This window comes from Heptranchias perlo, chromosome 1 (assembly GCF_035084215.1).
Source record: "Heptranchias perlo isolate sHepPer1 chromosome 1, sHepPer1.hap1, whole genome shotgun sequence".
Lineage (NCBI taxonomy): Eukaryota > Metazoa > Chordata > Chondrichthyes > Hexanchiformes > Hexanchidae > Heptranchias > Heptranchias perlo.
Window position 1 is genome coordinate 44,507,136 of NC_090325.1, and position 14,814 is coordinate 44,521,949.

Below are 14,814 nucleotides of genomic sequence, written 5' to 3' on the forward strand. Positions count from 1 at the left end.
GTGCAAGGTTCCAGTTTCAATCCAAACTGAGGTTTCCTATGGAGAGAAAATATGGGCTGCTTCAGTAATTGCCAGATCAATGATTTACATTCCCTTCCAAGTCGCACACCATTCCCGACTTGGAAATATATTGCCGTTCCTTCATTGTCGCTGAGTCAAAATCCTGGAACTCCCTTCCTAACAGCACTGTGGGAGAACCTTCACCACATGGACTGCAGCGTTTCCAGAAGGTGGCTCACCATCACCTTCTCAAGAGCAATTAGGGATGGGCAATAAATTCTGGGCTTGCCAGCGACGCCCACATCCCGTGAATAAAAAAAAAGTCAAAGATCAATCTTTGTTGTTTCAATCGCTGTGCAATTTCTGTTTTGTTTTGTTCATTACATTTAAATTACTATAACCATTTACCTGTAGAATCATGGCCAAACTGAAATCAGTTTTACTAACTATTTTAAAAGTTCCAACGAAGCAGCATCGACTGCCTCGGATAGTTCCATCTGTAACAAGGTTATATTGGAATGTCTAATGAGTGCGAACACGTTCATTTCGAAAACTTAATTAAAATTGCAAGCACACTTCTTTCATGTGCCTCTGGGGTATATAAAACAGACTGTTAAAATCAGTAACTTTCACCACAACCAGGTCACCAAAAATCCACCATTCCAATTATTTCCCAGTCTAAGTGGCAGCTGCGATAAAAGTAGCGTTCATCAGGAACGTTGTTGATTTTAATGGGGCGGATGAGGGCAGCAGCACAGAAGTCCCAGGAAATTATGGAGTGGCGCAAGTAATGTGACGTAAGTCAGTTACGCCATAATTTCTGCCGTGCAATGGTCCCTGCAACACAGATGCAGCATTACAGTGGCACAAATCTCTAGGAAATTCTGGGCCTCTGAATTTCATTGAGGAACAAAACCTGTGTGGGGGCTTTGCTGGACTCCAGAACACTTTTAGTTAAATATCAGTGCAGCTAAGGAACTGTAAATCAATCCTTCCACTGAACTCTTCTTCAATAATTATTTGACTGGACGCACAGAAAAGTATTAATGTTTATCACTTTGTAACATTTAAAACAATTTCCTTGGGACAATTTAACTCCAAATGCTGGTAGATAGATGCAGGAATACTTAACTTTAATGAACAGCAGAAATAATGTATACATTTACCCCTCTCTGACAGCGTCGAAGCCAACTGACTTGCAAGCTTGGCATGTAATGTTAAATGGTTCTACAAGAGCTACAGAATTCGCAGTGAGATAAGAGACAATATTTTTAGAAATCAATAGGAGACTGCAACAGTCTTTCTGGTTATTGATTTTGGAAAATCACATCATTTTATGTTCATCTTTCAAAGTCTTGTTCCAGGCATGATTGTATATCAGTCATTGATTTCAAGGAAATTGCCATTGCTGTCAGATGATGATTGTGAAGAATTACATATAGAATGGTTCAGTCATAAATGTTTTTTTAATTTTACAATTGTCACTGAATCTTGTACAACTTATTACTGTGGTACTGACCGCCAGGAAATACCCAGAACTGGACAATTGTAATATTGCAATTTTTGCAATAGGACAGATGATTTCTGTTCTGCAGCCATCAGGATGTCATCTGCAGAAAGCATGTGGCCAGGCTCGATTAATGGTCCTGTAAGTGTGGATAGATATTGTGAAGTGTGCTTTCCTGCCATTGGTGATCAGGGAGAAATTTTGCATAACTTTCTCAAGTAATGAAATACTTGCAATCTAGTCCATGATGATTGGGAGAGTAAGCTGAAAGGCATACTCTAATTTCATATTTTCTTGTATCCTTCTGATCTTTCCCCTCAGCATTTGAGCTTCAAGTATGTTCTGTGTAACTACTGTGTCCTAGTTTTGATTTGAGCTCTACTGTGTCTTTCTTCGTGATGTATGTCTAAAGAACAAACCTGCATTAATAATGCCTTAACACTCCCTAAAATGACCTAAAGCACTTTGCAATTAATGGATTGTTCTTTGGCTAACGTGGCTGCCAATTTGCGAATCGCATGGTCCCACAAACAGCAAATGATTGACCAGATAAACTGTTCTTAGCAACTCACCAGGCAGTTGGAGTCCTCGGTTTATCATCTAAAATGAAATACAATACCTCTGACAATGCAGCGCTCCCTCCGTACTGCACTGAAATGTTAGCTTGGATTATATGTCAAATCCATAGTGGGACTTGAACCCACAGCCTTCTGACTCAACCTTTCACCACAAAAGTTAAATCCGATATCCAGATCTAACTAAAATTAAAATACGACAGCTCTCCCTTGGCTTTGCTCATGGGTAGTCCAAGGCATGCAGCATGGTTTCTGTTGATGCCGTGGCCCTACAGTAGTCTAAACATGACAGTAGCTCAGAATAAAATAATATTTTTCAGATAGTGATTAAGGCACATGGTATTAAAGAAAGAACTTGCATTTGCGTAGAGTCTCTTACGGCGTCAGGACATCCCAAAGTACTTTACAGCCAATTAAGTACTTTTGAAGTTTAGTCACTCTTGTAATCGAAGGAAACACAGTAGCCAATTTGCTCACAAGGTCCTACAAACAGCCATGAGATAATGGCCAGATAATCTGTTTGTGATGTTGGTTGAGAGATAAATATTGGCCAGGACACCAGGGGAAACTCTTTAAACAGTGCCATGGGATCTTTTATGCCCACCTGAGGGCAGATGGAACCTCAGTTTAATGGCTTATCTGAAAGATGGCACCTCCAACAGTGCAACACCCCCTCAGTACTGCACTGAAGTCTCAGCCTAGATCATTTGCTCAAGTAAGCGATTTCTCTCTCCTGATAAAACTGCAGCATCAGGGCCACCAAAAGAGAGCAACAATAGTCATTTGAAGCAGGTGACCTTCCTTGTACAAGTTTAACCCTTCGATTTAAAGAGAAATAAAACACAAAGTATATCAGATATAAAATTATATTCCTGGCCCTAAGGCCACCATCCTCCTTTTTTACAAAAAGGTTTTTTAGAGTTTGTGATAGATGTGTAGGTAGGTCATGTCTGCAACAATTAACTCTGATCACTGTTGCAAACAAAATATTTCACTTTTTTTAAATCAGACAGTGGCTGACAAAATAAGCTAGGGTGAGTGGCCTATCAGAAGCTGTGTCATGTTTAAACCAGTGTGTATTTAACTAAAATATTAAACATTGAATTAAGGGCTAGAAACTGGTATTCCTAAACGGTGTTTATAAATCATTATTCACCCGAGTGGCTTTTATCATTGGAAAAGGAATGGTTAGAGCAACACTAAAAACAGACCAATCCATTCACTGTCATAGAGTCATAGAGTTATACGGCACGGATAGAGGCCCTTCGGCCCATCGTGTCCGCGCCGGCCATCAAGCCCTGTCTAATCTAATCCCATATTCCAGCATTTGGTCCGTAGCCTTGTATGCTATGGCATTTCAAGTGCTCATCCAAATGCTTCTTGAATGTTGAGGGTTCCTGCCTCCACAACCCTTTCAGGCAGTGAGTTCCAGACTCCAACCACCCTCTGGGTGAAAAAGTTCTTTCTCAAATCCCCTCTAAACCTCCCCGCCTTTTACCTTGAATCTATGCCCCCTTGTTATAGAACCCTCAACGAAGGGAAAAAGCTCCTTAGTATCCATCCTATCTGTGCCCCTCATAATTTTGTACACCTCAATCATGTCCCCCCTCAGCCTCCTCTGCTCCAAGGAAAACAAACCCAATCTTCCCAGTCTCTCTTCATAGCTGAAGCGCTCCAGCCCTGGTAACATCCTGGTGAATCTCCTCTCCAAAGCGATCACATCCTTCCTGTAGTGTGGCGACCAGAACTGCACACAGTACTCCAGCTGTGGCCTAACCAGTGTTTTATACAGCTCCATCATAACCTCCTTGCTCTTATATTCTATGCCTCGGCTAATAAAGGCAAGTATCCCATATGCCTTCTTTACCACCTTATCTACCTGTTCCGCCGCCTTCAGGGATCTGTGAACTTGCACACCAAGATCCCTCTGACCCTCTGTCTTGCCTAGTGCTTTCTTCCAATATTACACTGCTCTTTGCTCACATTTTTTGTTGAAGCTAGCGAACACAGAAATGTCAACTGCTCCCATTATTTTATTGCATTAGCATAGCCTGATTAACTTGGATATTCTTGCCATGGTTCAACAGCTGCATTCTTTGTCTTTTTTTTACTTTTTTTAAACTGCAAGTAATATCTGTGTTCCAAAAATGACAGTTTTTTTTCCCACCTTTTTCATTGTTTTCCTTTTTCAGTTACCTTTTTATTTTAGGTCCTTCACAATGTTCCTCTTCCAATTTAGTACCTAAGTCAGGCAGGTCCACAATATTCCAGTGAATATTACGTTCAGTCTGGGATCAAAGGGATAGACCAGTCACTGGAGGTGAGATCCTTCCCATCGGCTCCAGGTAACCCTACAAAGCAATTCCCTAACGCAGGATGATGTGAGGCAGACAAGCAACAATAAGCTTGCTGGTGCTCTGTTCGAGTAGACTGCAGTACCTATGTGTGCACTTGGGAGAGAGGAAAGAGGTCATAGGAATATAGGAACATGAGTAGGCCATTCAGCCCCTCGTGCCTGCTCTGCCATTTGATAAGATCATGGCTGATCTGTGATCTAACTCCATATACCTGCCTTTGGCCCATATCCCTTAATACCTTTGGTTGCCAAAAAGCTATCGATCTCAGATTTAAATTTAGCAATTGGGAAGTGAGTTCCAAACTTCTACCACCCTTTGTGTGTAGAAATGTTTTCTAATCTAGCTCCTGAAAGGTCTGGCTCTAATTTTTAGACTGTGCCCCTTACTCCTAGAATCCCCAACCAGCAGAAATAGTTTCTCTCCATCCACCCTATCTGTCCTTTTGAAGGTGCAGTGCCCAGAACTGCTCACAGTACTCCAGGTGCGGTCCAACCAGGGTTTTGTATAGCTGCAGCATAACTTCTGCCCCCTTGTACTCTAGTCCTCGAGATGTAAAGGCCAGTATTCCATTAGCCTTATTGATTATTTTCTGCATCTGTTCATGACACTTCAATGATCTATGTACCTGAATCCCTAGATCCCTTTGGACATCCACTGTTTTTAACTTTTTACCATTTAGAAAGTACCCTGTTCTATCCTTTTTTGATCCAAAGTGGATAACCTCACATTTGCTTACATTGAATTCCGTTTGCCACAGTTTTGCCCATTCACCTAATCTATCAATATCGCTTTGTAATTTATGTTTTCATCTACACTGCTTACAATGCCACCAATCTTTGTGTCATCAGTAAACTTAGATATGAGACTTTCTATGCCTTCATCTAAGTCGTTAATAAATATTGTGAATAATTGAGGCCCCAAGACAGATCCCTGCGGGACTCCACTAGTCACATCCTGCCAATGTGAGTACCTTCCCATTATCCCTACTCTCTGTCGCCTTTCGCTCAGCCAACTTCCTAACCAAGTCCGTACTTTTCCCTCGATTCCCTGGGCTTCTATCTTAGCTAACAGTCCCTTATGTGGGACCTTATCAAATGCCTTCTGGAAGTCCAGATAAATAACATCCATTGACATTCCCCTGTCCACTGCTTTAGTCACCTTTTCAAAAAAATTCAATCAAGTTTGTCAGGCACGACCTACCTTTCACAAATCCATGCTGGCGCTCTCTGATTAACTGAAAATTCTCGGTGTTCAGTCACCCTATCCTTAATTTTAGACTCCAGCATTTTCCCCACAACAGATGTTAGGCTAACTGGTCTATAATTCCCCGGTTTCCCTCGCTCTCCTTTCTTAAAAAGCAGAGTGACATGTGCAATTTTCCAATCTAGAGAGACAGTTCCTGAATCTAGAGAACTTTGAAAGATTATAGTTAGGGCATCTGCAATGTGCTCACCTACTTCCATCCTGGGATGGAAACCATCTGGTCCTGGGGATTTGTTGCTCTAGTGTTATTATTTTCTTCATTATTGTTTTACTTATGTTTTATTGAGTCCCTGTCCCCAATTCAATATTAGATCGTAGCTGCTAATAACCTGCACCTAAGTTTTCTGGACTTGAGTAAGTAGGCATGTCCCTGTGTGATGACAGTGCATTTTACATTGGACAAACAGAAAATCTACCTGAATGGATTTCTCCGTAGCTTAGATTGGAGACTCTTGAGCACAGTGATACTAGTTGGATCCCTGGCTGACGAAAAAAAAAATCTTGTCTAAAAAGACAAGAGAGCTAATCCCTGGGGTTTGTCAATGCCACTCTTGAATGTCAGGGTAATGGACTTATCAAATCTTTTTTCCCCCTGTGGGAAAGCACTGATTTTGTAGCCATCACTAAGAAATTGGGAATTTTAGGCTGAAACCTGCACTTTAATATTATGTAGCCCACAATGTGGTGCGTCACTTAATCTGGTCATTTTCTGAAGCACTACTGTGTTAATAAAAGCTGATTTAAAAGAACAAATTTGCACCCAATGTTTTTTTTAAAACTAATGAACTTCTAGTGCTGGCAGCACACAAAAAACATTGCGTGACAACTTCACTATAATTTTGATAACCTGAAAGATTTGTAGTTAGTGGTGTTAGAAATTGCAGGTACAATACTGCCTTAGTCAGTTTACTCAAAGTTCCAGCTTCCTAATTTTGACTTTTTAAAAATATTTCACTATTTAAAAGAAAATAAATTGAGGTAATTGCACCTCTGACTTCAGCCTCAATACGAGTCATAGAATTGAAGTTTATGAAACTTGCCCCAAATTTATAATGTTCAAAAATAGAGGATACTGGATTTTTTTCCCGAGATGAGGTTCCTCTGGATTATAGTGTGTGTGAAACAGTTATAAATAAATGTTACTATTAGTGATTGTAAAATATTTCAAAAGCTTACAACCAATATTTATGACACGGGAAATATATCAATGCTGAGTGCAATCATGTTATAAGCCTTCCGGGGAACAAATACGTAATTTGTCTGTTTACAGAGAAACAACGAGAGCTGGCCAGGAAGGGGTCTCTGAAGAATAGCAATATTGGAAGCCCTGTCAATCAGCAGCCAAAAAAGAACAATGTGATGGCAAGGACAAGGTACATATGTTGTATTTATTTAAATTTTGTATACAATAGCCTATAGTTTTTGGAATGTTCTAGCATAGAAGATTCTATGCTAATCTTATTCTATAGAAGTCTCTGTATTCCTACAATGTTTTTGTATTTATTGGATTAGGGTTGGTCTTGACTCCTAGTGAAATAATGGTACATTAATTTTATTGCTGATTGATTTACAATTTCATCAGTTACTATGTGGTGTTGTATGCCTAGAGACAATCCTAGTTTTTAAGTTATTCAATTTTTGCTCATTTTTCCAATTCTTCTCTTCTCTCTTTCCCCCCCCCCCTCCACACCAATGACTACTTCATTAATTATATGGAGGTTGAGAGGCTATCTAAACTAATATACTTTAAGAATTGGGTGCTTCTGCAAGCATCAGCTTAGTGAAGGCATTTCTGTTTATAGTGCTGTATAAGGGCCTTGTTCTAAACAACTTGAATTTGTATAGCACCTTTAACTTAGAAAATATCTCAAGATGCTTACAAATGGGTATTAGGAATGAATGATAAGCCAGGAAGAGAGAGATTAGGAAATGGGGTGGAAAGCTTAGCTGAAGAGTTGGGTTTGAGACAATTTTTCATGGTAGAAAGGTGGAGAAAAGTTCTAGGGAGAGTGTTCTAGACAGCATGACTGAAGGCTCTACCACCGATGAAGGGAGGAGAACAAACATGGTCACAATCAGAAGAATAGAGTTTTTAAAGGGATTATATGGCTGAAAAGTACCCAAGGTAGAACAAAATTTGTAAGTGACATAGACCAGTATGTTACACTAGTGACTGCAGAGCACTTTTTTTGTGTTATGCAAGAGAGTCTGAGTAACATACCATAACATTGATATGAGCTTGATCTTGAAGATGTTCCAGTATTCAAAAACAAGTAAGGTACAAAGCTGATAATAGCAGGCTTATATTGGGGCAGGTAGGGGGTGGGAAAGCTATAATTGGGTCTTTAAAGAGCTATCATTAGGGAGCAGTCAGCATGGTTTTAGAAATAAAATGTCATGCCTTGCAAAACTACTCAAATTCTGTGCCAATGCATGAGGGTAATCCAGTAGATGTAGCGTATTTAGATTCTCAAAAGGTTCATTCCTAGGCATGAGGAATTAAAGCTCATAAAATATTTAACAAAATGTCTAGATTTAGTAACAGGTGATAGATGAAAATGCTCTGCTTGGGGAAATTTAACCAATGGTATTTCACGTGGATGTGTTCTGTGACTTCTATTTACAATATTTGTGAATGATATGTAGTAGGCCATCTGCAGTATATAAACCAATAGTGAGATTAATTCCAGAAATGGTGTGTGGTTTTGATTACCCTACATAAGGGGGTGTATGACAGATATCAGGTTGATAATACAAGTGAGAACCAGGCTGAATATAGAAAGTACAGAGAAGAAGTGAAAAAGAAAATAAGAGGGGCAGAGAGTACAAGAATAGACCAGTCGCCAACATAAAAGGGAATCCAAAAGTCTTCTATAGGCATATAAATAGTAAACGGGTAGTAGGAGGGGTGGAGCCAGTTAGGGACCAAACAGGAGATCTACGAATAGAAACATAGAAAATAGGAGCAAGAGTAGGCCATTAGGCCCTTCGGGCCTGCTCCGCCATTCAAAATGATCATGGCTGATCGTCTAACTCAGTGCCCTGTTCCCGCTTTTTCCCCATATCCCTTGATCCCTTTAGCATTAAGAAATATATCTATCTCCTTCTTGAATACATCTAATGACTTGGCCTCCACTGCCTTCTGTGGTGGAGAATTCCACAGGTTCACCACCCTCTGAGTGAAGAAATTTCTCCTCATCTCTGTTCTAAATGGTATACCCCATATCCTGAGACTGTGACCCTTGGATCTGGACTCCCCAGCCGTCGGGAACATCCTCCCTGCATCTAGTCTGTCTAGTCCTGTTAGAATTTTATATGTTTCGATGAGATCACCTCTCATTCTTCTAAACTCTAGTGAATATAGGCCTAGTCGACCCAATCTCTCCTCATACGTCAGTCCTGCCATCCCAGGAATCAGTCTGGTAAACCTTTGTTGCACTCCTTCCATGGCAAGGACATCCTTCCTCAGATACGGAGACCAAAACTGCATACACTACTCCAGATGTGGTCTCACCAAGGCCCTGTACAACTGCAGTAAGACATCCCTGCTCCTGTACTCAAATCCTCTTGCCATGAAGGCCAACATACCTTCCTAACTGCTTGCTGCACCTGAATGCTCGCTTTCAGCGACTGGTGTACAAGGACACCCAGTACTCGTTGCACCTCCCCTTTTCCCAATCTATCATCATTCAGATAATCTGCCTTTCTGTTTTTACAACCAAAGTGAATAACCTCACATTTATCCACATTATACTGCATCTGCCATGTTCTTGGCCACTCACCCAACTTGTCTAAATCACATTGGAGCCTCTTTGCATCCTCCTCACAACTGACATTCCACCCCAGCTTTGTGTCGTCTGCAAACTTGGAAATGTTACATTTAGTTCCCACATCCAAATCATTGATATATATTGTGAATAGCTGGGGCCCAAGCACTGATCCCTGCGGTACCCCACTAGTCACTGCCTGCCACCCAGAAAAAGACCTGTTTATTCCTACTCTCTGTCAACCAATTCTCAATCCATGCCAGTATATTCCCCCCAATCCCATGTGCTTTAATTTTGCACACTAACCTCTTGTGTGGGACCTTATCAAAAGCCTTCTGAAAATCCAAGTACACCACATCCACTGGTTCTCTCCTATCTATTCTACTAGTTACATCCTGAAAAAGCTCCAGTAGATTTGTTAAGCATGATTTCCCTTTCATAAACCCATGCTGGTTTTGTCCAATCCTGTTAATGCCTTCCAAGTGTTCTGTTATTACATCTTTTATAATATACTCTAGCATTTTTCCTGCTACTGACGTTAGGCTAACTGGTCTGTAATTCCCTGCTTTTTTTCTCCCTCTTTTTTAAACAGTGGGGTTACATTTGCAACCCTCCAATCTGTAGGAACTGTTCCAGAATCTGTAGAATTTTGGAAGATGATCACCAATGCATCCAGGGCCACTTTCTTTAGTACTCTGGGATGTAGATTATCAGGCCCTGGGGATTTGTCAGCCTTTAGCCCCATTAATTTCCCTAGCACTTTTTTTTACGAATACTGGTTTCCTTCAGTTCCTCCCTCTCACTAGACCCTTGGTTCCCTAACATTTCTGGGAGGTTATTTGTGTCTTCCTTTGTGAAGACAGAACCAAAGTATGTGTTTAATTGTTCTGCCATTTCTTTGTTCCCCATTATAATTTCCCCCATTTCTGACTGTAAGGGACCTACATTTGTCTTCATTAATCTTTTTCTCTTGACATATTTATAGAAGCTTTTACAGTCTTCGTTTATGTTTCCTGCTAGTTTACTCTCATACTCTATTTTTCCCCTCTTAATCAATCTCTTTGTCCTCCTTTGCTGAATTCTGAACTGCTTCCAATCCTCAGGCTTGCTGCTTTTTCTGGCAATTTTGTATGTCTCCTCTTTGGATCTAATACTATCCAGCTTCATGGAGGCAGAGGGCATGGCTGAGGTACAAAATGAATACTTTTCATCTGTATTTACCAAGGAAGAAGATGCTGCTGAAGTCACAGTAAAAGGGGAGTTAGTTGAGATACTGGATGGGCTAAAAATTGATAGAGGAGGTACTAGAAAGGCTGGCTACGTTTAAAGTAGATAAGTCACCCGGTCTGGATGGGATGCATCCTAGGTTGCTGAGGGAAGCAAGGGTGGAAATTGCAGAGGTGCTGGCCATAATCTTCCAATCCTCCTTAGATTTGGGGATGGTGCCAGAGGACTGGGGAATTGCAAATGTTACACCCTTGTTGCCAGTCAGTTTAACCTCGGTTGTGAGGAAGCTTTTAAAAAGGATAATCAGGGACAAAATTAATAGTCTTTTGAACAACTGTGGATTAACAAAGGAAAGCCAACAAGGATTTGTTGAAGGCAAATCGTGCTTAACTAACTTGATTGAGTTTTTTGATGCGGTAACAGAGGGGTCGATGAGAGCAATGCGGTTGATGTGTATATGGACTTTCAAAAGGCGTTTGATAAAGTACCACGTAATAAGCTTGTCAGCAAAATTGAAGCCCAGGGAATAAAAGGGGCAGCGGCAGCATGGATATGAAATTGGCTAAGTGACAGGAAACAGAGAGTAGTGGTGAACGGTTGTTTTTCGGACTGGAGGAAGGTATACAGTGGAGTTCCCCAGGGGTCGGTACTGGGATCACTGCTTTTTATTGATTTTATTGCTTTGCATTTCAGTGTTGTGGGCACAGTTTCAAAATTTGCAGATGACACAAAACTTGGAAGTGTAGTGAACAGGATAGTAATAGGCTTCAAGAAGTCATAGGCAGGCTGGTGGAATTTAATGCAGAGAATTGCGAAGTGATACATTTTGGCAGGAAGAATTAGGAGAGGCAATATAAACTAAACGGTATAATTCTAAAGGGGGTGCAGGAACAGACAGACCTGGGGTATATGTACACAAATCTTTGAAGGTGGCCGGACAGATTGAGAAAGCCGTTAAAAAAGCATACAGGATCCTGGGCTTTATAAATAGAGGCATGGAGTACAAAGGTTCCTCAGGGCAGTGTCCTAGGCCCAACCAACTTCAGCTGCTTCATCAATGACCTTCCCTCCATCATAAGGTCAGAAATGGGGATGGTCGCTGATGATTGCACAGTGTTCAGTTCCATTCGCAACCCCTCAAATAATGAAGCAGTCCGAGCCCGTATGCAGCAAGACCTGGACAACATCCAGGCTTGGGCTGATAAGTGGCAAGTAACATTCGCGCCAGACAAGTGCCAGGCAATGACCATCTCCAACAAGAGAGAGTCTAACCACCTCCCTTTGACATTCAACAGCATTACCATCGCCGAATCCCCCACCGTCAACATCCTGGGGCCACCATTGATCAGAAACTTAACTGGATGAGCCATATAAATACTGTGGCTACAAGAACAGGTCAGATGCTGGGTATTCTGCAGCGAGTGACTCGCCAAAGCCTTTCCACTATGTACAAGGCACAAGTCACGAGTGTGATAGAATACTCTCCACTTGCCTGGATGAGTGCAGCTTCAACAACACTCAAAGCTCGACAACATCCAGGACAAAGCAGCCCGCTTGATTGGCACCCCATCCACCACCCTAAACATTCACTCCCTTCACTGGTGCACAGTGGCTGCAGTGTGTACCATCTACAGGATGCACTGCAGCCACGCGCCAAGACTTCGACAGCATCTCCCAAACCCGCGACTTCTGCCACCTAGAAGGACAAGAGCAGCAGGTACATCGGAACAACACCACCTTCCTATTCCCCTCCGAGTCACACACCATCCCGACTTGGAAATATATCGCTGTTCCTTCATCGTTGCTGGGTTGAAATCCTGGAACTCCCTTCCTAACAGCACTGTGGGAGAACCTTCACCACACGGACTGCAGCAGTTCAAGAAGGTGGCTCACCACCACCTTCTCAAGGGCAATTAAGGATGGACAATAAATGCCGGCCTCACTAGCGACGCCCACATCCCATGAATGAGTAATTAAAAAAAAAAGCAAGGAATTTATGTTGAACCTTTATAAAACACTGGTTTGGCCACAACTGAGGTATTGGGCTCTATTTTAGCACCTGCGATCGGGTACGTTCCTGGCGGGGGGGCTACGAAAATCGGGGATTCCTGGGGCGGGTCGGGAGCCCGGTTCCAACCCGCCCCATTTCCGGGTTCCCCACTGACGTGCTGACATGCGCGCGCAGCCCCCGCATGTGGGACTCCCGCCGGCAATTAAAGCCAGCGAGGTGCCATTTAAGGTATTTATTTTGGTATTTCAGGTCGTTTACAGACCTGATTAAGGTGATATTTTAGGAGGGTTGGGATTTTACAAACAACTGGGACTGTTTCCCGTACTGGGGGAAACACTCCCAGTTCAAATGGATGTGTTGCAGCCATCAGCCTGTGGCAGCTGCAAAGGTCCATTTGACAGGTGTGGGGGGGAGACCCTCACTCATTGCAGGAGGCCACCCTGTCACTTTGGACAAAGTTTGGCCTCCACCACCCTCCTCCTAACAATCAAATTCACCAACTTGCACACTTACCCCGGGGTCCAGCCACATGTACCTACCTTGCGGACCCCCTCAGATTTACATCTTCCGGATGGGGGCCGCCTTGGCTGCAGTCATGACCTCTGAGGGCGAACAGCATCACCAGCCTCGTCGGCCACGCCGTCCACCTTTGACACGTGGAGCTCCACAACACAGTGCTGTGACACATCCACCTGCACAGCAGGAGGGAGGGCAACCGCAGAGAGAGATGCGTCGCAGAGGGCACTACCCTCACCACAGGGTCGACAGACCGAGGCTCAGCTTCCTGGACCTCTCTGAGCAGCAGTGCACACGAAGGCTCAGTCACTCGACATGTAGTCGTGGACATCTGCAGCCTCCTTCATGCCGAGCTGGCCCGAGCACCATCTTACCTGTCACTGTCAAAGTCACCACTGCCCTCAACAACTTCTCCTCCGCATCCTTCCAGGGTGCCACTGGGGACATCACCGACGTCTCTTAATCGTCTGCACAAAAAAGCCCTGCAAATATACCTACACCCACTCTGCAGTGACACAGTGGGTGGCATCAGGTATGGGTCTTCATTGTGATCCTCAGGAAAGGGTATTATTGCACAAACCAGACGATTCGCAAAGACAGTAGTGGTGCCAATATAATATGTAATGTGAGTTGGTCAGAAATTAAATATAAGTAAAAACCATGACAAACCCTCAAACACCCTTGTGCATCCCCTTCATGCTCACAACACATTTGCCTTACGCTGCCTACTGCACATATGTGATGCATGCCGTGTGGCTGCAGCACAGGTAATGGCAGGTTGAGTGAGGCTGACTGTGAAAGAGATGCATGAGAGGGTGAGTATGAGATAGAGCCATGAGATTGTATGAGGATTGGGTTGAGTGGTAGTGGCGGGATGAGTACTGGCGAGGTGAGTAAGTGTAGGCAGGGTGAGGATGAGGTTTGAGTGGGTGTGAGGGGTGATGTGACAGAGTAGTGTTGGCAGTGCAGAAGGAGATGTGGGGTGGGGGCGGTGATGTGGCAGACGGAGTGTAGGGGAATGAGTAAGTGTACTCACTTTGGCTGACCTACTTAGGTCATTGCGGCGCCTCCTGCACTGTATGCAGGTGCGCGATATGTTGGTGGTGCAGGTGTCCTCCTCTGCCACCTCGAGCCAGGCCTTGGTGGCAGAGGCAGGCCGCTTCCTCCCACCCGCCGGGGGGAGGATCTCTGTCCTCCCCCCTCCTCCTCACCCCATCCAATAAGAGCTGGAGTGAGGCATCATTAAACCAGGGAGCAGCCTTCCCCCTGGGCTGCTCCATGATGTAATTTTTCCTATTTGTTGCAGCATCAGTCAGTGGAGGACTGCCCCTTTAAATAGAGCTCCTCCAGCTGACAGACCTTAATGCGCATGCGCAGTCCACTCGCCGCGCAGCTCAGCAGTGGGGAACCCGGAACAAAAGGTAAGTGGATCCAATCAGCCTGCGATTGCGTGCGGGGCAGACTGATTTCACCGGGCGCGTTCCCCATGCGCCCAATCACCCCCTCCCCTCCGCCGCCATGGTAATATCGGGCCCATTGTGTCCAATTCTGGGGACCGCACTTTAGGAAGGATGTGAAGGCCTTGGAGAGG

The 14,814-nt window shown here is 43.4% G+C and overlaps 1 protein-coding gene across 2 annotated transcripts in view; it reads left to right on the forward strand.

The window, feature by feature from the left end:
* Nucleotides 1–14,814, forward strand: part of fam219aa (family with sequence similarity 219 member Aa) — a 71,337-nt gene that overhangs the window by 40,482 nt on the left and 16,041 nt on the right. For both annotated transcript variants that reach the window (XM_067984451.1, XM_067984459.1), the window contains exon 3: nucleotides 6,973–7,075. In XM_067984451.1, coding sequence (XP_067840552.1) covers nucleotides 6,973–7,075 — 103 coding nt within the window. The remainder of the gene's footprint in view (nucleotides 1–6,972; nucleotides 7,076–14,814) is intronic.